The 20537-nt window shown below is 39.8% G+C and overlaps 1 protein-coding gene across 7 annotated transcripts in view; it reads left to right on the top strand.

The window, feature by feature from the left end:
- LOC108896957 (epidermal growth factor receptor substrate 15-like 1) overlaps positions 1–18120 on the top strand; it is a 46517-nt gene extending 28397 nt beyond the window's left edge. For 4 of the 7 annotated variants that reach the window (XM_018696302.2, XM_018696301.2, XM_018696297.2 and 1 more), the window contains 4 exons: positions 337–482; positions 877–970; positions 6066–6274; positions 14115–18120. In XM_018696302.2, the coding sequence (XP_018551818.1) occupies positions 337–482; positions 877–970; positions 6066–6274; positions 14115–14261 (596 nt within the window). In that variant the 3' untranslated portion in view covers positions 14262–18120. Of the gene's footprint in view, positions 1–336; positions 483–876; positions 971–6065; positions 6275–13161; positions 13179–14114 lie in introns of all 7 variants that reach the window. The other 3 variants (XM_018696298.2, XM_018696300.2, XM_018696303.2) reach the window with 3 other exon arrangements.
- The last annotated feature ends 2417 nt before the right edge of the window (positions 18121–20537 follow it).

The following is a 20537-nucleotide window of genomic DNA, read 5'->3' as shown; positions in this document are numbered from 1 at the left end:
CTTTGAGAGAAGCATTTTGTAACTTTGAGAGAAGCATCTTTCCAGAATAAACCCAAAATATGATACATACATAAACTTTAACAAAGCCCATTAACTCCTTTAACTCTCTCTGACCATGTCCTTGCCATTATAGATCCAATCAACCTGTTGGACATCCTCTGAACAGTTTTTGCCCTCTGAATTGTAGTAGTATTGAAAGGTGTATTTTATACATTTGCTCCTAAATTGTTAGTGAGGTATTACCCATACTGAACATTTTAAGTGGGCTAGTAATTATAGTCAGTCATTGTAAATCTGCCTGTTGATAAAAAGTCTTTGTGACTCTGTCATTTTCAGATTTGTTTGGCACGTTGGACCCATTTGGCAGCAGTTCGTTCAGCAGCAGCAGTAACAGCTCCGCTGGATTTGCAGACTTCAGTCACATGTCAAAGCCCAGAGACCCTTTTGAAGGCAGGGCCAGCTGGCTGCCAGACTACCAGAAGGTACCAGAGGCTGAAACTTCCTGAAACACCCCTTTTTGGGCAGATAGACATATCACACAAAAGCCTACCACTGAATACATGGGGTTTTAAAAACAAAATAAGACAAAAATGTAAACTGTAAAATGCCATATTGGCATAAATGAGATATGTCTCATATTTTGTCCAAAATGGTACAGTTGATAAAGATCTTGCCTTTTTATCCATAGAAGGACTGGATTAACAGTACTGTACATGAAAGTAATTTATCATTATTATGATGAAACAAAACTGATAAATTGAAATGTAATCATTTAATCAGATTTAAAATTGAAAGTTACAAAACCTCTGAGATAATATGGCAATGATATCACAATGCTGAAAGTTTCACAAATTTTTCCTGTCTCTTTCTTGCCAGTCGGTGTTTGTGGATGACCCATTCAGCAGGAAGAATGACACGCCAGCTCTGCCACCGAAGAAAAGTGTTCCTCCAAGACCCAAACCACCCAGCGGTGAGTGTCACACTATTAGCACTTTTAGGGTGAGAGGACGGAGACGGAGGAAAAGCAAGACTGTTTAACACCAGGGACACGCTGCTCGCATCACATGTGAGTGGTGGTCATGAAGCGTCTTGGTTTTCGTTTCTGTGCTCATGTCAGCATCTCACGCACGGCTCGAGCTTCACAGCTACAGTGTGTCATCTGGAAGAAGAGGAAAGCCTTTATTGTCATTGTATTAGAATACAATAAACTTTGGACACACTCGGGTGCGACTACCTTGCAGAGTTAGCATGACTGGTAGCTCGGCAAGGTAGTCATCATGCACACACAAGGCAGTCAGTGTGTACTGGGTGTAACAGCTTTTTAGAGGTGCCTATATAGCCTGTGGCTAAAAACTGATTAGTAGGGGCACAGTCAGAACCTCATCACAGCTTCAGTCATGAAACACTAACAAAATAATCGCTGCCTCTTTGGTAAAATAATACTTTGACTGTGTATTACATAGGTTACACTGTCTAGGATAATAATTGATAACCATTTAACTTTGAAATTGCACAAAAAAAACATTTTTATAATTTCTTTCAGCCTCTGAGAGCATACATTACCTGGTCAGACCTAGTAGAACAGTGGTTAGTTTGAAAAGGAAGTGGTATTTTGGGTTTTTTGTATCAGAAACCAAGATGGATGACAGGTTTTGTTCTGTGTGATTGACACATCACCATCATGCCCATAATCACCACCATTCTGAGATAGGTCTCCATCAGTTATGAAAGTAGAGGTAGAAAACAATTTAAGAGGTTTTATATATAGTCTAACAATTTAAGAGCTTGTGTGTGTGTGTGTGTGCTTGTGTGTGTGTTTAACAAACAAATTAAGTAGAAATGATGATTAGAAATTTACCATTAAGAAGAAAAAATATGTGCATGCATTGAGGATGTGATTGGTTAACATGGCCAGTCAGCACCAGTTTTTGGTAACCACGTGCCTGCAGATTTATAGGTATGATATTTACATTGTTGTATTTGTTTTTCCAAGTCCAATCAAAGCCATTTACTTTTCTTAATGAATGTCTTGAATATTAGTTTGACAACCACTTTTAGCACTTGTTTCTCTCTCTCATAAATGGATACAACAGCTCACTACGAAAAGACAAGACACAAGAATAGAATAAAAGAATAAAGAGGCGATAGAACAAACTTAGATATTTTTTATGTTGTGTAAGCAGTGATGAAATGTGTACTTGTTGTCTTTTCTGTTACCAGAGAAAATCCTTTTTCAAAATAGAAAGCCCAGCCTCAAACTCTGCTCTGAACTGTCAACAGGAAAGAATGTCACTGTGGGTACAGAGAAGATAAAAGCCTTCTTGCTATTACACACTGTATACTCAGTGTTGATTCTCAGTTCAAACACTCAACCAAGTGAGTGCAGGTAATGATGTATGTATGTGATATTGAGAAGTTTATTATTAAAGCTCCAGTCACTACTGTCAGTAGTGACTTTTTAATTCACTTTCATATCAGTGGATTTTCTACACAATTAAGCTTTACCATGAGAAGATCAGTCTGACCTATGATGTTGATGTTCTGGGTTCGAGCCCTGGTTCCGGCCCGGGCTTTTCTGTGTGGAGTTTCCATGTTCTCCCTGTTCCTGTGTGGGTTCTCTCTGGGTTCTCCAGCTTCCTCCCACAGTCCAAACACATGCAGGTTAACTGCTGACTCTAAACTGCCTGTAGGTGTGAATGTGAGTGTGAATGGTTGTTTGTCTCTATGTGTTGGCCCTGTGATGGACTGGTGATCTGGGGATCAGGGTCTACCCCACCTTTTGCCTAATGTCAGATGGGACAGGCTCTAGCCCCCCTACAACCCTTAATGGATAAGCGGTATAGATAATGGATGGATGGCTGTTAAGTGCTCAGTGCTGTCATGTATTTGTGCTTCACTATCATAGTGTCACACAGTGTGTGAAATGACGTTTGACTGCCTGTTTCAGGTATTGTGGCTAACACTGCCAGATATATGGCTTGTGTTCTGTTTATCTCCAGCAAGCTTAAAACATGAAAGGAGAGCCCTTCTCGTGCAACAGAGCATATTTCTGAGGAATGACCTACCAGCGTAGATCAGCAGAGATCAAAGCCGTAGTGAACTGGAAGTAGCTGAAATCGCTTGTGTTATAACAAGAAAAGCAGAAATCTACTCGGAGAGGAGGTTGGACTATTTCTTGTCAGTACAAATTGAAGAGGCTATTGTTTATACAGTTATACATTTACATTACAAAGAAGAACGACGTGGTCCATCACCAACACTGTAGCATAATACTATTCTACACTTTAGATGTATATTATGTGTAGTATGCTAATTTTCATATTATGTATTTTGCATTGTGGGACAATAGTCCACATCAACGGTATACTTTCAGATCAAGTGTGAACAGACTACAGACTCAAGTCCAGCCTCATATTAGATTAGTTGTAAATTAGAATTTGGACACAGCTAAAGAAACATCTTTTTTCCCCACTCACAACACAAGTGTCTTTGTGTGGCTCCACAAAAATAATGAATAGATAATTAAAAGATTTTAGAAAAATGTTGGCTTTAATGCTTTAAATTGCAGTTATTGCAAAATTCTTTATGAATTGATGTCATGATCAGAAAGGATATGCTTGGCAAAAAATGTCTTGGGGACAGCACTGTCCCCTCTGACTTTGTTCACAAAGTGTGAACAGTTACCCAGAATCCCCTTTTCTGTGTTTCAGCCTAAATTGTGGCCACACTTGCTGCTATTACACTTACTCACATGCTTGCTGACTCAGTGGTTGTGGAAGGGAACTAGAGAGAAGTCTGTTATAGCTGTGATGCCAGTCTTTTTATTTGTTCGACAAGAACAATCAGACTCCAGCAGCAGCGGTTTGTCAGGCTCATCTCCACTGTTCACTCTGCAGTGACCTGGACAAACCTCACATTAATTCTCATGATTTTTCTGTAGATTTCTTTTTATGATTGTTCATGAATTGCTGCTGTGCTGTTTGTGTGCAGGCACATGTGAAGGTGATGTTGTAAGAGCGATGATGTGCGGTTTGCTTGGCCTGTTGTTTGCAGACACACCCTAACTTGCTTCCTCTCTCTTCCCTTTATGTGTGTGTATGTGTATGTGTTTACGAGGGTGAGTGGTTCAGAGAAGTTCAGGCTGCAGGCTGTGTGCAGTGGGCGAATGCCAGCACTGTTACAAATGTAACAGTTGTTTTTCTCTTCATATATTCATTTTAGTGTCTTTATGTTTTCTGCTTTACTCTGATATACACACATTCACCCTCACACACAGACAGATGCGTACGTATGCATGATCTGTCACTTTCTCTCATCACCTAATGAGGTGTGAAAGGGGCAAGGCTGCAGTGAATGCTACAGATAAACTGGCAAAATTGAGAATAGTGTGGACATTTTGTTGGAGCTGTGCTGTTTCCAGCAGATGAAATACTTTAAATACTGCATGTTGCATGTACAGTCCTGTAGTAGACATTAAAATTAGATGCCACTAATGTAGTGGATTATTTTAAAACAGGGTGGAGCTCATGATTGTGGTTTCTCAAGTGTGAATGTGTGTGTGTGTGTGTGTGTGTGCGCAGCTTACTGAAAGAGGAAAAAACTGATTGCCAGGCATGCAGTTTTGCTCAGCGTGGAGTGTGAAATGAACTGCTCACCCCAATCAGCCGGGTTATCTGGGTAATAAGACTAAATGCGTATGTGTATGTTGTATGACAACGGTTTGGTCCTGTGGTTTAACACCTACACAAGCAACATGATGTACTCTTAATGTTCCCACGATCCTCTGCCAGGCCCAGCATCAACTCCTTGTTAATAACAGTAACTGCCATTACTGGGATTACTGTTGTGTTATATTTTTGCTCACGTATAGACACACCTGTGGTTCGACAGTGTCGCTGAGTCTGATCAACAGGATTTTTAAACGATTGAACTTGAGATTAAAAGTGCTGAACTGTATAGTCCACACAGGGATATCAGTATGTCTATTTTACAGTGTCAAGTCTTCATTTATACTGACTGAATTCAAGGCTCTAGAAGAGTCTTCAGTATAGTGTAGGTCTTAAAATGCTGTTGTGGTGATGGTAAGTAAGTGATAAAGTAATTTCAAGTCAAGAATAAAAAGCTACCTGAAATAGTCACACATACAAATCTCAAAAATATAATTCCATGCTCAGGATTAATTTAATTAAATTTAAAATTTAGAATTAATTTAAAATTTCTGTAAGCTTAATATCTTGTTTTTTGAACTGTTTATCAAATTAAATGAGACATTTTAAGATGGTACTTGGGATATGGGAAATTGGAACGTTCATTTATCACAATTTATATATATATTTTACAGCAATCAAGAAGTAATCAAGAACATACAATCAGATTTTGTTGCAAAAATAAAAGGCTTTGGTTACACACATACATGTGTGTGTGTGTGTGTGTGTATATTGTGTAGTTGTTAAATTGGTGAACCAGTAGTTCGTAATGTGGGCAGAAACTCAACCAAGTGATTTACCAAAAACCGTTGAGAATGGTTCCGTGGCTTATGGGGTATCGCTTTTGGTTTTGGTCCTTTGGGTGTTGTCTTTTGCTGTGTGTTTTTTCCTATACCAGCTGTTTATACATATTTCCTTTCTCAGGAGGATGTAGCTCTGTATGTGATAACGTAAAGAAAGACTCAATATGAAATGTTTTGGTGTGCTGCGTGTGGAGGTGAAACTAGTGTGGCTTTCAAAAGCTTGAAGGCATCTTTGAGGTGACACCGGAGGTGAAACAGGGCGTGGGCACATCTATGGGAACCAGAGAATATAGTGCTTGTGTGTTTTAATTCAGAGTAGATCAGATCAAATCCTGTATTTTCAGCACAGAACCTGAGTTCACTAAGGTGAGAATTACTCATGAGTCATGGTATTTCTCAGCCATCAGTGAACACGTGCACTCAGTCCATAAATATCATCCTCTTAAAATACATGAGACCCTAAATAAGCTTGTAATATGTCTGTTTTTTGGTCTTGCAGACGATAGAAAAGTATCCTCTCTCTGATGATGTTTGCCTCTGTCTTTTATGTCTTCAGGTAAGAGCACGCCAGTGAGCATGTCTGGCACAGCTGATCCTTCCAAACCATGTGACCCCTTCCAGCCGTTCGGCAGCGACGCCACTGATCCGTTTCAGAGTAAAAAGGGCCTAGGAGACCCGTTCAGTGGCAAAGACCCTTTTGCCCCATCCTCCTCATCAAGTAAAGCCCCTAAAGACTCTACCTCGGGTTTTGCAGACTTCAGTTCTGTAAGTTGAGATGGGTGATACTGTTAAACTTTCAGTGTGTAGACAGGCCACACAGCTCTGCACAGACACCAGCACAGTTACTAGATTTACGCAAAATTGATTTTAATTTTATCAAACTAACAAGGTCAGTATTACAGATTGATGAGTGCTGAAGGTGCTGTTGAGGCATAGCATGTAGCAGAGCTCTATAAGTGTAGTAGAAATGCCTTAATAATGCACAAGCATAATGAACGTATCTCGGACACCACTGTGACTCTTATAAATGGGTTGCTCCAATATGTTTTTGAGGTTAAACCTTAAATTAGCAATATTTATACAGTGACCTAATTTCCACCTGGCATTAACATGAGATCTGTGTATGATAGCATAGGTTTGGTTAAAGGCCAATGATTGGATATCATTATCCAGAGCTGTGACTAACAAAGGTTTTCATTATCAATTTAACTTCTGATTATGTGCTAGATCAATCATTTAGTCTATAAAGTGTCCATCTGAGTTTCACAGATAGTGACATCTTAAAATGTCTTGATTTGTTTAACCAAGACATTTGTTCACATTTGAGAGGCTGGAATCAGAGCATTTAGCCATTTCTGTCCTTAAAAATGAATTAACATGAAAATGAACAATCAAGTGATTATCAATATTTTTTCTAAACATTTAAATTTGTGTTTGGTAGATTATTTCTTTGTTGTAACAATATTCTTGGCAAATCTTATACCGTTGGAAAGCCTGTTTATTACCCTTTTAAATGGTGCCACATTTGTAAGGAACATGCATTTGTGGGATGAGCAGCAGAGCTGAGTATGTGGGTTGCACTCATGAAAAATTTGCCAAATCTTCTCAGCCAATGCCAAACAGCTTATATTGCTGCTGCTATTGACTCTTGTTATGAGCTTCTGGTATGGTGATTGGCACCTGAATGGCAGCACCTGTGAGCATGGGCCCTGCTACAGTGGTCAGTAGGTGTCTGCTCCAAGAATCGGCAAGCCACGTTTGACTGATAGACTAGTACCATCTCCAAACTGAAGGCTAAGTTCCATATAATGGGGGATGTCAGAGACAGGCCACGAAGTGGGCGTCCCAAGAAGATGACACCCCAAGAAGACCGTTTCCTCACCCTGTCAGCACTTAGGTACCGTAGGTTGTCCTCTACAGATTTTCAGTCAAGGTTTGCAGGACGATATGGCCGACAGCTCTCTGCCCAGACAATCTGGAACAGACTGCACGCAGCCAATATCCTGTCTCACAGGGCTGCCAGGAGGCCTGCCATGACTGCCCTTCACTGTCAGGCCTGTTTGCGCTGGTGTTGGCAACATGTGCACTGGAACCTGAACATGTGGAGGAACGTTATGTTCAGCGATGAGTCCAGATTCTGCCTACGGCAGTAGATTGTAGCGTCAAGGTGTGGAGAAGAGACGGAGAATGCAATGGTGATTGCTGCACCGATAAATATCTTTTGGAGGAGGCAGTGTGATGGTGTGGGACGGCATCTCCATCACTGGAAAAACGAGGCTTTTCATTATTTGAGGCAATCTCAATGCAGAGCAATATTGAGATGAGATTCTGCAACCAGGAAAACCAGCCTGCCAGCAGTCCTGACCTCAACCCCATTGAACTTGTGTGGGATCAGCTTGGCTGTTCATGCCAGAGTGACCAACACAACCACGTTGGCTGACTTGCGACACATGCTGGTTGAAGAATGGGATGCCATCCCACAGTGGTGTGTGACCAGGCTGGTGACCAGCATGAGGAGGAGGTGCCAGGCTGTTGTGGCTGTGTATGGTTATTCCACACGCTACTGAGGCTCCTGTTTGCGAAATGAATAAATTGTTAAATCGCCAATATGTCTTGTTTCTTCAAACTTCAATCATCCAATCCACCAAACACCAAACAAGAGTCAATAGCAGCAGCAATATAAGCAGTTTGGTGCATTGGCAGAGAAGATTTGGCAAATTTTTCATGGGCGCAACCCACATACTCAGCTCTGCTGCTCATCCCACAAATGCATGTTCCTTACAAATGTGGCACCATTTAAAATGGTAATAAACAGGCTTTCCACTGGTATAAGATTTATTGCCAAGAAGCATTGTTACAACAAAGAAATAATCTACCAAACACAAATTTCCTTACTTTTTGTGCTAAGTTTAGTTTTCTATAGATCAATTAATTATAGTGTAAGTGTTTCAGTAATGTATTCAGATAGAGATCACATGTTAATCCAAGGTGGAATAGGGTCATCGTGATTGGTTGATGATTGAAGTTGTGCTATAACAGCAGCACATGATGTAAAAGAGCTGATACCAAATGTAATTAAGTAAAGAGTCAGTATAACCTGGTTAAAAGATCTAGTCCAGACAACATATGAGTAATGTTAACACCGAGGCAGCATAGGTTATGTCCTTTGACTAATTAGGGCTGGGTAATAATTTAATATTACTGAGTGAGTGGTTTGCGGATGACATATTTTTGCAGGCCAACCTGGAAGTTAAAATCACCCTGGTTCCCTCAACAAATAGCCAATGGAACTTTTCAACAACAGTTTTCTTTTGGTTTATTGGCAGAAAATAAGCTCTGTGACAAACAAAAGTTTTTTCAGAAAGATAATCTTCACAAACAACACTTTTTAGATTTTTGTGAGGCCTAAATGCAATCACCAGAAGTAAAAAGCTGTTAGTTTTAGGATTCATTCGTGCAGCACTCTTAACTGAGTGTTTATCAGATCATATTATGGCATTATGATTACATACTGTTATCATTTTACAGAAGGATGTTGTCTAAACCTATGATCATAAACAAATTGTGATTAGAAGCTAAAAAAAACTTCATAGGGTTTTAGCTGGATATGGATGGAGTCTTTTGTAACACAAGGACAAGACAGTCCATTGGACTGTATGATTAAAAAAAAAACACATTCTTTTAATACAATTAATTCTGTACAATTAATATTGATTTCAACAATATCATCAGCCCTATGTCCAGTGCAGTTAAGTGTATCCCATTCCAAATTCATTACACATTACACCAGAGAATATAGAATAAAAGGATACAGTGAGTTTACAATAATGATTTAGCTAGTTAACAAGGCAGGACAGCACAGGACTAAGGCAGCCTGTTCACTTTCTGCTTTAGCTTCTCTGCTGCAGCTCATTATTCTGTTCTCCATGTAACAAACCTCTCTGTGTGGTAATAACACTCGGCTGTTTCACATTCTAAAATACCCCACCACAGCGCAGACTCAGGGAATTTTATAACAACTGCTCATATATTGACATAATTGTGTTAGCATTAAAGCAATAGTTTAACTATTTAGGAAAAAAAAAAGGTGCAATCAAAAAGCTCAGAGACTGCAACTATAACAAGCAAAAACTGTACGTGGTTTATATATGTTTATATATATAGTCCCCTTGTGCAGCAAAACACTGTTCACAGTGCTAATGATACATTTGGAACATTCCTGGATGTCCTGTTCTGTAGGCATGTCAAGCACCATCTCCGATGCACGCTGGATATCCTCCACTGTGGCAAAATGGAGACTATTCACCTTGAATTTAATTTTGGGGAAGTGGAAGAAGTCACAGGGAGCCAAATCCAGCTAGTAGAGCGCATGGGGAGCAACAATCACACAATCTCAAAGAAAAAGACGAGCATGATGCACCTTCAGTCTTGGAGACTGTGGGCTCTTCCACTGCAGTAGACCTAACTCTGGTCACTGGTGATGATCCCTGACTTGAAGGTTGGATCAACTTGGGCCTGTTGATGGAGATCCTTGCAGACTTAGACACAGTGCTGCTAGTGCTCGCTGCACATTAATTTGTGAATCTTCATCAATTTGCAACAGGGAGAGTCTTGTACACTGCTTCACTTTTTTAAGTGTTAGATGCTCAAATAGATATCAGTGTCATGGCTGTTACATGTCTCATGTTCAGTTAGTACAGAACTAAAGTCAGGATGTGGTTAATCTAGTTTAGCAAACAGACTGGGAGCTGGAGGAATCAGCTAGCCTGGTAGTGCAAAACTGCACCTATCAACAGCTCTAAAGTTTGCACACAATGTATTTCATTTATTTGGAACAGAGAGGAAAGCACTTCTATCCCTTTGGGGAAACATCAGCAATGCAGCGCTTTGTGGTTTGAGGGGGAGTTATGTGAGTGACCAAAACCTGTGCTCACTGATCGAATCAGATGTCCAGAGAACAGTTCCAGCACAAATTGTCACTTTGACATGTTGTATTGCTTATGAACTGAACACTGAGAGATACAGGTGATAAGTATTGGTTCTGCAGGTCTATTTTTCAGCTTTGAACAGACCCAGGCTAGCTGTTGCTAAGCTAAGCTAAGCGAATAAGCCTATTTTTCAAAATGTTAGACTATTCATTTGAGCATGTATTCAGCACAGGTGACTTCCAGCTGCAGGAACAATGACAGATCATATCTAAGGGGCAGACAAAACAAGTAAAGAGTAATTACAGGACAGCTGTTTATGTAGTTTATAAAACTGTATAGACATATTACAAGGGCCCATTTTAACAGACAATTCTATGATTAGTAATGACAGAGAAAATGACTCAATATTTGAAATGCAAATGCAGAAATGCAGTTTGGTATTAAGGCTGTATACGTTGCAGAGCAGAACTGCAGTGTGACTGTTATCTCTTTCTTATAGTGCAGGAAAGGGTGTCAACCCTTTCTGTGGTTTGTTTGTTTTGGCGTGAGGAATAGTTTGTTAGGGTTTCCCCAGACGTTGAGAGATGCTGAGGGCAAATATCACAAGTGAATTGGCATGATGCTCACAGTCTAGTAGAGTCTCTGAGAGTACACAAATAGAATTAAACACAAACCTACTGTAACCCATGAACAAATAACTACTCACACTAATCCTTATTTTATTTCTGTCACTGAGCATAATCACTTTTTAGGTAAATAATCAGTGTTCTCTAAACAGGGAATAATGTATCTGTTGGATTGACTGACTGATGATACTCAGTTCAGCTACTAGTCAGATTTTACATGAGACCCAACAGTATCACTCCTCAACTCTCAGCTCTTGAGTCTGTCTCCCCTGCATTAACTTGCTGTGCATGTGTGTGTGTGTGTGTGTGTGTTACTAGGTTCACTGTTAGCTGTGCTGGTAGTGCATGTTTAGTGCTTTATATCTGCTGTCTGTTCTTGGGGTGAAATGCATGTTTTGCTTTTTCTCACCACTCTCAAGCACCTTCCACTTCCAACCTTGCTTCACCATCTCCTTTTTTATGATACAAGCTGACTGCTGTACTGGGTATAAATAAAATCATTCCTTATGAAAATCAGTTAGCTTGAGTTCACATAGAAAATCACAGTCCCTTTCATTCAATTCATGTAGAATCTCTTTATTCTGTAGGGTAAAGTAAAATATTTGCATATTTCTATTGGCTGGAAAAAGAGGCCTTTGAAGACAGTCTATGAACCATGAAACGTTTAAACATTTAGCATTACCAATATGACTAGTTCTTGCAGATTTTATATTATTTATACTGTGTTAAATCGTACACTTATTAAATCATACTCTTATTTGCTCTTTTCAACTATTCCACCAAAGCTGCTCAACCACCTGCTGTGCTTTCAGACAGCAGGTGGTTTCTGCTGTCACTATTTTTCAAAGTAAAACTCAGAGGCAGATGTGCTGCTGAGGTCATGGCAGTGGCAAATACAGGGAGGGTGACTGTTGTTCTTGTGAATGCACACAGCTCTGCACAAGAGCACCTTTCAACTTGCCACAGTGGCTCACTCTGTGGCCATGGCAACCACAGAAACTACAGTGAGGGAAATGATAGCAGAGCTGATTTTACAGGTACCTAAGTTAAGTGCCTGAGTTATTTGAATAACACAACTCTTCACCAGAGAACAGACAGATCAATGAAGAGGATAGTGTGATCGAGCTCAGCTTCAAACGTCTGATTATCTGACCTGAGACGCTGCATAGTTTTAATGGTATAAGCTAACAACCCACTGGGTTTAGCTGTATGATGAGGTTGTACTCGATGGATACTGGACAGCAGAATCACATTTGGCTAGAAGCCGTGGTGACTGCTTGGCGCCCTGCTGTCACTGACTCAAAATAGAGAACACTGATGTTGCAGCAGTCACTCACTTTCTGAAAGCACCTTTAGCCTACTCAAAACAAATCTAATTCCAGCCTTTCCTATAAACATACAATTGTTCCTTTTAAACTCATGTACTTCAACAAATTGATTTGGTTGACTTCTGTTCATCCAATTCATTACTGTAGTAGCACGACTTAACAGCCACACCATCCTGCTGTATATTCCATATCTTTAAATAGCTGCGATAAGTAATTTTATCTAAGTGGCCTGTCATGAGTTAAGCCAATCATTTGTCATAATGACAAAGTAGGAAAACTGGGCCCTGAGATTTCTCATTTGTGCATGAACTCTTGATTTATACTGCAGTTTGATGGTATCATCTCTCCCATTTTCACTCTTGTTGTAGAAGTCATGTTAAGCTGCTTATTCCTTTAGCTTTCAATATTGTTTGTCTCTACTTGAAGGGATTCTCTGATAGCTCTGTTTCATCTGTCCATTCGTCTCACCTGTGGCCCTTAACTGGCAACAGGCTTCAGTTTCACTAGTTATCATTTGAATAATACATGATTTACTTTAATGAACACTGACTAGCCTGTAGTTTCAAGCAAGTTGAATCACTTGCTCTCAGTAAACTGCGCTAACAAGTAGCCAAAGACAATGATAAAGACAGCGTTTTAAAGAGGACTGAACAGAGACTCTGCAGGTTTCCCTTTACAGTGTCTGTGTGCTGTGGTGTGATGTCCTGTTAACTAGTCTAAATCCACTGTGGTTTATAACTTCTCTATTCTGTAATCCACCTCTCTGACAGGACCTGACAAAGTTAAGGTAAGAGATTGAACGTACAATGAAGTTTCACATAAAATGACAATTTGGCAAGATTTTCAAAAAGATTTTAGTTAATGACTGTAAAGGCATTTCATATGTATGTTCTAGCATTTGTTTTGATAGATCTTACATCATGTGTTGCTGAAAAAGGAAACAACATTTACTTTGTGAATTACGAATATGTCATACTTATAAACCAGATTATCAGTTACTGGAGTGAAAAAGCCATTTCTTTGCTTATTACCAGTGTGTATGTTTGAACTGACCTTAAGGTCAATACTAATAACAGTATCAGTATATGACAGTTTAAAAAATCTAATAATGTTCATGACTTTTTATTGGGATGATATGATTTCAAACATTGGGTCATTTTATAGGGTAAAACCCTCCCAATTGTTTTTGGTAGTCAAACTCTTAAATAGTGACATTGCTTTTAAATGTGGTCAAACGTATCATTTACATTTCTTATTGGTTAACATATACTCTCTGGCCGTATAACATAATACAGTCCAGCAATTCAATTCAATTTTATTTATATTAGCGCCATATCACAACAACAGTCATCTCAAGGCAGATGTGGCACAACATCTCCACCACATACTGAAATGTCACAATGTCATTGACTGTTTACACTGAATTTGATATATCTGAACTGATACAGTATATCTGTCTATGCATCAGTTTAGCTCTGATACACAGTCATTCAACTAAAAATTAAGTTGTGAAATCCAACACTTGATATTATTATTTTCCAACTCACCACTCCGCCCCAACATTGTTGCTGTTATGTCAAGAGGGAGCACAACACTCCAACATATCTGAATAAAGCCAAAACAGACATTTATTTAACAAAAATCCAAGGGACATTACTTAGATAGATACAGCCAACAATGGTACAGATTTCATATGTTCCTCTCTTTCTCTCTCTCTCTCTAGTTTGGGAATGAGGCTCAGCAGTTGGAGTGGGCTAAGCGGGAGAGTGAGCGAGCAGAGCGCGAGCGGCTGAAGAGGCTCAGACAGCAGGAGCAGGAAGACCTGGAGCTGGCCATCGCCCTCAGCAAGGCCGAGATGTCCCACTCATGACCTGGAACCCCCACCACACACAGATGTACACACAGCGCGTAGACAGGCTAACGTGAAGACAACCATGACTGACATCTACATGACTGACACCTGCACCGCCACTATTTACACCTCTGCCACCCCCCCCCCCACCCCCCCCCGCTCATGGATGGATAAGAAAGATACAGATCAAACCTCCAGGCAAGTCTGGCTGCTGACCCTACATTAAAAAAAACATGACAACAGAAATGTGGGCTGAGAGCTCATCACTGCAAAACTCCTGCTGACATGAAGACACAGAGGACTGGAGGGTAAAGAAGGTGAGGAAGAGGGGGAGGCAAGAGGGGCTTGATGGAAACAAGCAGCAAACAGATGCACTGAGTGTATGCACTATAGTGGCTGGACAATAATGTGATGGTTCTATTCACAGGACTGAGCAGACTAGCTGATCATTCCTGACAGAACACCTTGACAGTTTGCAGTTGAGCGTGTTGTTTTTCTTCTCCACCCTCAGTCACAATGATGAAAAATGTGTAATTTTTTTCTTCAATTGTAACAAGCAGCAGTCAAGAAAAATAACACTACAATTCAAACTGCCAATGTATTTCTTGAAGGATTTTTTTCCTAAATGTGTGACATGGATATATCACTGGGCTTAGACTGTGTCAACTGGTATTCAGTGTTGAGTTGTTTCGCAGGTAGAAATTGCTACAGACTGAGGTGTTATATAAGTATCTGTTAATACAGAGACATATAGACCCAAAGGCATATGGATTTTCACTCCTCAGGATTGAGAATTTTCAATTCAGCACCCCCCCCCACCCCAACCCCTTTCCCTCAGGAAATATTGTTATTAATCCAGACTCAGATAAGAAGTGAGAAGGTTGATTTCAGTTGAGCTTTTTTCACTTCTGCTGCCTGGCTAACTGTTTCCCTCTGCTTTGTGCTGAGATAGGCTGCTCTCTGTACTGGATGTACAGAAATTAAATTGATATTGATCTTCTCATCTGACTGGGAGAGTTAAAGCATATTTCCCCAAATATTACATTTTCTCTTTCATTTTTTTTTTTTTTTTACCACACCACGGTCTACCATGAGATTAGAGACTTTCACCTGAAGTCCAGGTAAGGGTGGGGGATCTAGTAGATCCCTGATTTTTGCCCTAAGAACCTCTTGCAGGCCAATCTGACCCCTGGTCCACAGCATCTACTATTCTCTTTTAGGTTTGAGAGAGTCTCCAGGACTATGTGAAGAAGAAAAGAAGAAAACTTTTAACCAACATTAGTCAGCTCTGTTCACATTTCACTCTGGCCCATTATGGGAGGAAAGTAAAAACAACTGCTCTTTAGCTGTGTTAAGAAAAAACAAAAATCCGATTAATATCCATTATACTGCTTCCCTCTAATGTGACAGGTGCCTGGCAAATGAAAATAAGACTTGTCAATGTCAACATATCCTGTGGAGTGACAGTAACAAATTGTACAGATATATTTTCTTTGTCCACGAGTGTGAGATTGTTCTGCGGAGAGTTTTTTGTGATGACCTCCAGTACTCTCTCTCCTGCTGTATATAGATAAACGGAGCTAACTATGCCTCTGCTCAGCAGCTATACTCTGATCCTTATGCTGTGATGTCACACCACACCCAACAAATGAAGGGCAAGATGAGGGAATTATTTTTTACATTACATTACATTTGACTTAGAGAGTGAGGATTTTAACACGGTTTTTATTTCATGAGCTGGTTATTATTATTATTATTTGACCTGTTTTTGTTTTAAAAGAACATCAAATTTCATGTAGTTGTTTTGTGCTATATTTTGTTGTTGAGTTTAGTCACTTGAGTGCTGTACAGACCAGCAAGCTTAAGATGTGGAGTGTTGAAAGGTGGAGGAGGAAATGCTTGGAACTTGCTGAAATCAGGTGTCATTAGGCTGGAAACTGGAAATATGTGAAAAAGTGCTATTTCTGATGTGTCATAGTTTGATGTTCTAACCACTCACCTTGTTTTCCTGAGTTGTCCCTTTACTTGAAGTGGTGACTGATGTTTGAGTGGGACAGACTGAACTGAGTTCTGGAGTTTGATTTCAGCTGGACTTTAAACTAAACTTTCTGCCGAACTTAAATTTGGGAAAACTTTCTGTTTGACTCAGAGCCCCTCTGTTGTAGTTTCACATGTCTGCGTTTACACCTGTTTTTTCTCTACACTGAGCAGTGCTGAATGGTCAGTCACAACATTAAGACCACCGGCCTGATATTGTGTTCCTGCTGCCAGCTCTGACCTGTCAGAGGACACAGGACCTCTGAGGGTGTCCTGTGGTGTCTGGCAGTGAGACGCTAGCAGTGGGTCCTTTGGGACCTGTGGGAGCATTGTCCTGCTGGGTTGTGCTTGGTCTACAACAATGTTTAGGTGGTACGTGTCAAAGTAACATCCAGATGAGTGAAGGAGCCAAGCTTTCCCAGCAGAACATATTGTAACCAGATGATGAATGTTATTCACTTCAGCTGTCAGTGGATTTAATGCTATGGTTGATCAGTGTGTGTATGTGTGTGTGTGTGCATGTGTGTGTGACCAGTAATACACTTAATCAGTGTTTTGCCTCGAGCATGCCCTGCAGTCAGAATCTGCTCAGAGTGCACACGTTCTCCTTAATGTTTCTTTAAGGGATGAGATGTTGAGTTTTTGAGTCAGTCACCATGAAAATACAAACTCCTTTCAACAACCTGTACTGTAGAAAGGATCAAGAAAAATCATTCTGTAAAATCAGAGGATTTCTTCTTTGTTCACCAACAGCAATCCGCTCAATTCCAGTGGTGGCCGAATATACTGTTTATAAATTGGACTACTGTTTTAATCAATACTCTTTCCATAATGTAGTTTCCATCCACCAGTGGCAGCACTGAGTGAACTGCTGCTGAGTAGACTGCTGTTTGTGAGGGTGAAGCCCTGTGTCATGATTTGGTTTTACATTGTTTGTATTGGCCTAAACCTCTGTCACAGGTCACTGACGGGTGTAGTTACATTAGCTTCTCCAGTCACCACATTAAAAAGGATTATGGTACTGAGGAGGTTTATAGCATGACTAAAATATTGAACTTTTTAAAATATTTATACCTGTGTGGAACTGCCTGCATGGCAGTAAAATATGCTACAAACGCTCATAATGTGAATTTACCCAAATTGGACAGAAATGTTCAAGTTAAAGTTGATGTGCAGTCGCTGATTCTGTCGGATAGAATGGTAAAATGCCTCTCCCTGCCATTTTTGTCTTGTTTACATATCATGAATATTTACTTTGCTGTAGCTGTTACAAACTGTGTTCCTGTAGGAGAGAGTGTCCCTGGTACATGGTGAGTGCCTCCATCTAAGCTGTACACAGCTAACACCTTCTGAAAAGCCTCCATCTGAGTCAGAAATGTAAATCTTTGCCATCTCCTGTCACACTGTAGTGAAAATGTTACTATAGCAGGAACTTTGTTATCATATCATCATTCCTCAAAAGAAAAAAAGCAGGTCACAAATGTATAGTTCATGTTTTTAAAGGCTTTGTTATGTTCCAAAACAACTGTACTGTAGTTTTTAATTATGTTAATGTTAACCCTAGTGTTACATTGCATAATGTGCTGCTAGCTGCCAGCTAAAAGGTTTGTTTGTTGCTAGCTGTGTACCAGTAGTTAACAGCCTGCAGGCCAATGGAATGCCATAACAAAGAGATTTTCAGTTAACTAAAGTACCAGCAACTTTTTCACAACAGTGTGACCAAAAACAAGACTAATATTTAAATGTCCAAGTGTCCCTTTATATTTGGTCTTGTGTGTGTCTGGTGTTTTAATCACAAATGCACAGTTTTGTTTTAAATCAAACCTTGTGACACATGTAAACAAAATCTATCATTGAATAGAAGATCTGCCATACACAACTGTGACGTCGTGTGTCATAGTTATCTGGTATACATCAACAGCCAGGTGTTATTGTCACAGAGTATGACAGCAACTCAGAAAGCAGAGACTTCAAGAAATTTGCAGTAGTCTTATATCCAGAAGCAGATGACTAATGGCTTTTCTGGAGCTTCAACCAAGTATGACAGTTGATAGCTCAGGAAAAAGCTTCTTTCCAAGGTCAACAGTATACTGTACTTTATGCCTGAACAAGTTAAGTTAAATGTATGTACAAATATCAGATTGTCTAAAATGAGGGTAAGTTAAAGTGTTATAAATCTAACCATATATTTGAATATATATGATGCTGACTTTTGGTACGTGACAGTTTTTGATGCAGCAGACACATTGTGGTCTGTTCTAAGATGTATTCATACCTGAGACTCGGCCCTAGTGTGAACTGGAACCCTCCATCTTTTCTGTCCACCTCCCTCTGACCTCAGCCTGTCTGCTGTGTGCTGCTTAGATTGGAGAGCCGGTACCATCATTCATACTGTATTTGTTATCTGATACCTCCATTGTGCAATAGATAATGTTTATTTTTATTGTTGTTTTGTGTAACCTGTGAAACCAGTCTGATGTTTTTGATATGTAGCGTATGTTTTTAATGTTTATTTATACACCTGCAACCACCCACTCCTCTGTCCCGACTCTGTAGAGGAAGTCTGTGCTTTGATTTCATTCCACTAGCTGCAGAATCTACAAACCTTTCATTCCACAACGATTTCTTGTCTATTTCAGGAAAGCAAAGGGTAACACAATGTTCATTACCTATTATTTTTTAAAATAGCAGCAATGTTACTACTTATAAAAAGACATATTTATAAAGTGACAGCTGAAAGATATCAAGATTTACAACTTAATAATTCCTCAGTTGTAATGTTCATTTTATGTCTCTCTCAAAAACGTGGACCTTTCATTAGATATGAAGCCTTTGAATTCTGCTGTTACTGAAATGCTGATGCTTAAAGAAAAGCAGCCTAAACTGATTTTGGGGCGACCTGTTTCATTCTTCATCCACTCTACTTTTTCTTCTCTGAAGCATGTTGGGGTTTTTCTGCCTTCCTCAATTGTCCTTCCTCACATGAAGGTGGAATACTATGAGCTGTCTTTATTAAGATGCATACCGTGTGTATACAGTCTGTATAGTATCATGTCTATTATATTTGTCCCATAAAAAGTGAAGATGAAGAAGAAAAAGTAAACTTGATAAGGAACCATTTGGAACATTGCCTACAGTTACACTAATAGCTGAGAGAAAAGATGCTGATTTATTTTATTTCTCTACATGGTCTGTACTGTTTACTAGAATAAACATTTCAGTTAAATGAGACTGGACTGCTGCTTGATTTATTACAGGTGACAAGTTATTACAGGTGACAGTTAGACCAGCAGAGCTGGGTATTGCAACAATATAATATTGCACCTCCATCTCATTGTGGGACCAAAAACCAGATTAAAGTAATGATCAGAATTGGAGCACAGGCCATGAATTGTATATTTTCAAACGCCACACCCCCAGTTTGAAGCACACTCTGTCGTATGTTTGTAGATTCCAAGCCCATACTGGGATAACCCTGATGACATCACTATGACATCTTCAGGGTTATTTTGTCAGACTTGACAAAGCTCCTCCAGAGCCCCAGAACACACTATGCAATTACATAATGTAGTAAGAGGTTGACTGGTACTCACAGGGAACAGTGTACTGGTTTTAATAGTATGTGTGAAATGATTCTTGCTTCAGTTTCAGGGCCCTGACATTTCAAACTTGGTATAGTAATCTGTTCTGTGTATTTAATGGCCTTAACTGAAAACTGTGTTGTTGCAGCACATGTTGCCATGTCACCTTACTTTTTTAATAAAAAAATGTTTTCTTTTTTTTGACATTTTGCTGTGCAAGTGTCGAACAGTTGCATTTACATAGTCATCACTGTTGCAACTCCACAGCTGCACAGCAAATACACAGAAACAGCACAAAACACAGCACTGGTGTGAGCACAGTCTCTGTCAGCATCCAAGGCTGTTTCCTGTTCATGGTGGCAAGCTGTGAGTGTGTCCCACAGTTTGCTTTGGTAAAGTCCTCACACTCTATCCTCTCTCTTTGCTCTGAACCAGTTTCCTCCTTCTGTTATGAGCCAAAGAGCAATCCAGCAGATTATACAGACAACCACATGGGGAATATTTACGGGCCGCCGTTTGTTTGAACTGGGTCTTGATTTGATCTTGACTTGAGGGATCTTGACCATCATGGTGACATCAAAAGTCTGATGAGAAACAAACCTCCAGGTCAAACAAACAATATCAGTGCTCAGATTATAAACGTCTATCACAGTTGCAGCTCAGCTTTCACCAACCA

This window comes from Lates calcarifer, linkage group LG17, assembly GCF_001640805.2.
Source record: "Lates calcarifer isolate ASB-BC8 linkage group LG17, TLL_Latcal_v3, whole genome shotgun sequence".
Lineage (NCBI taxonomy): Eukaryota > Metazoa > Chordata > Actinopteri > Centropomidae > Lates > Lates calcarifer.
The sequence above is the reverse complement of the archived record's forward strand: the minus strand, read 5'-3'. Positions and strand labels throughout refer to the sequence as shown.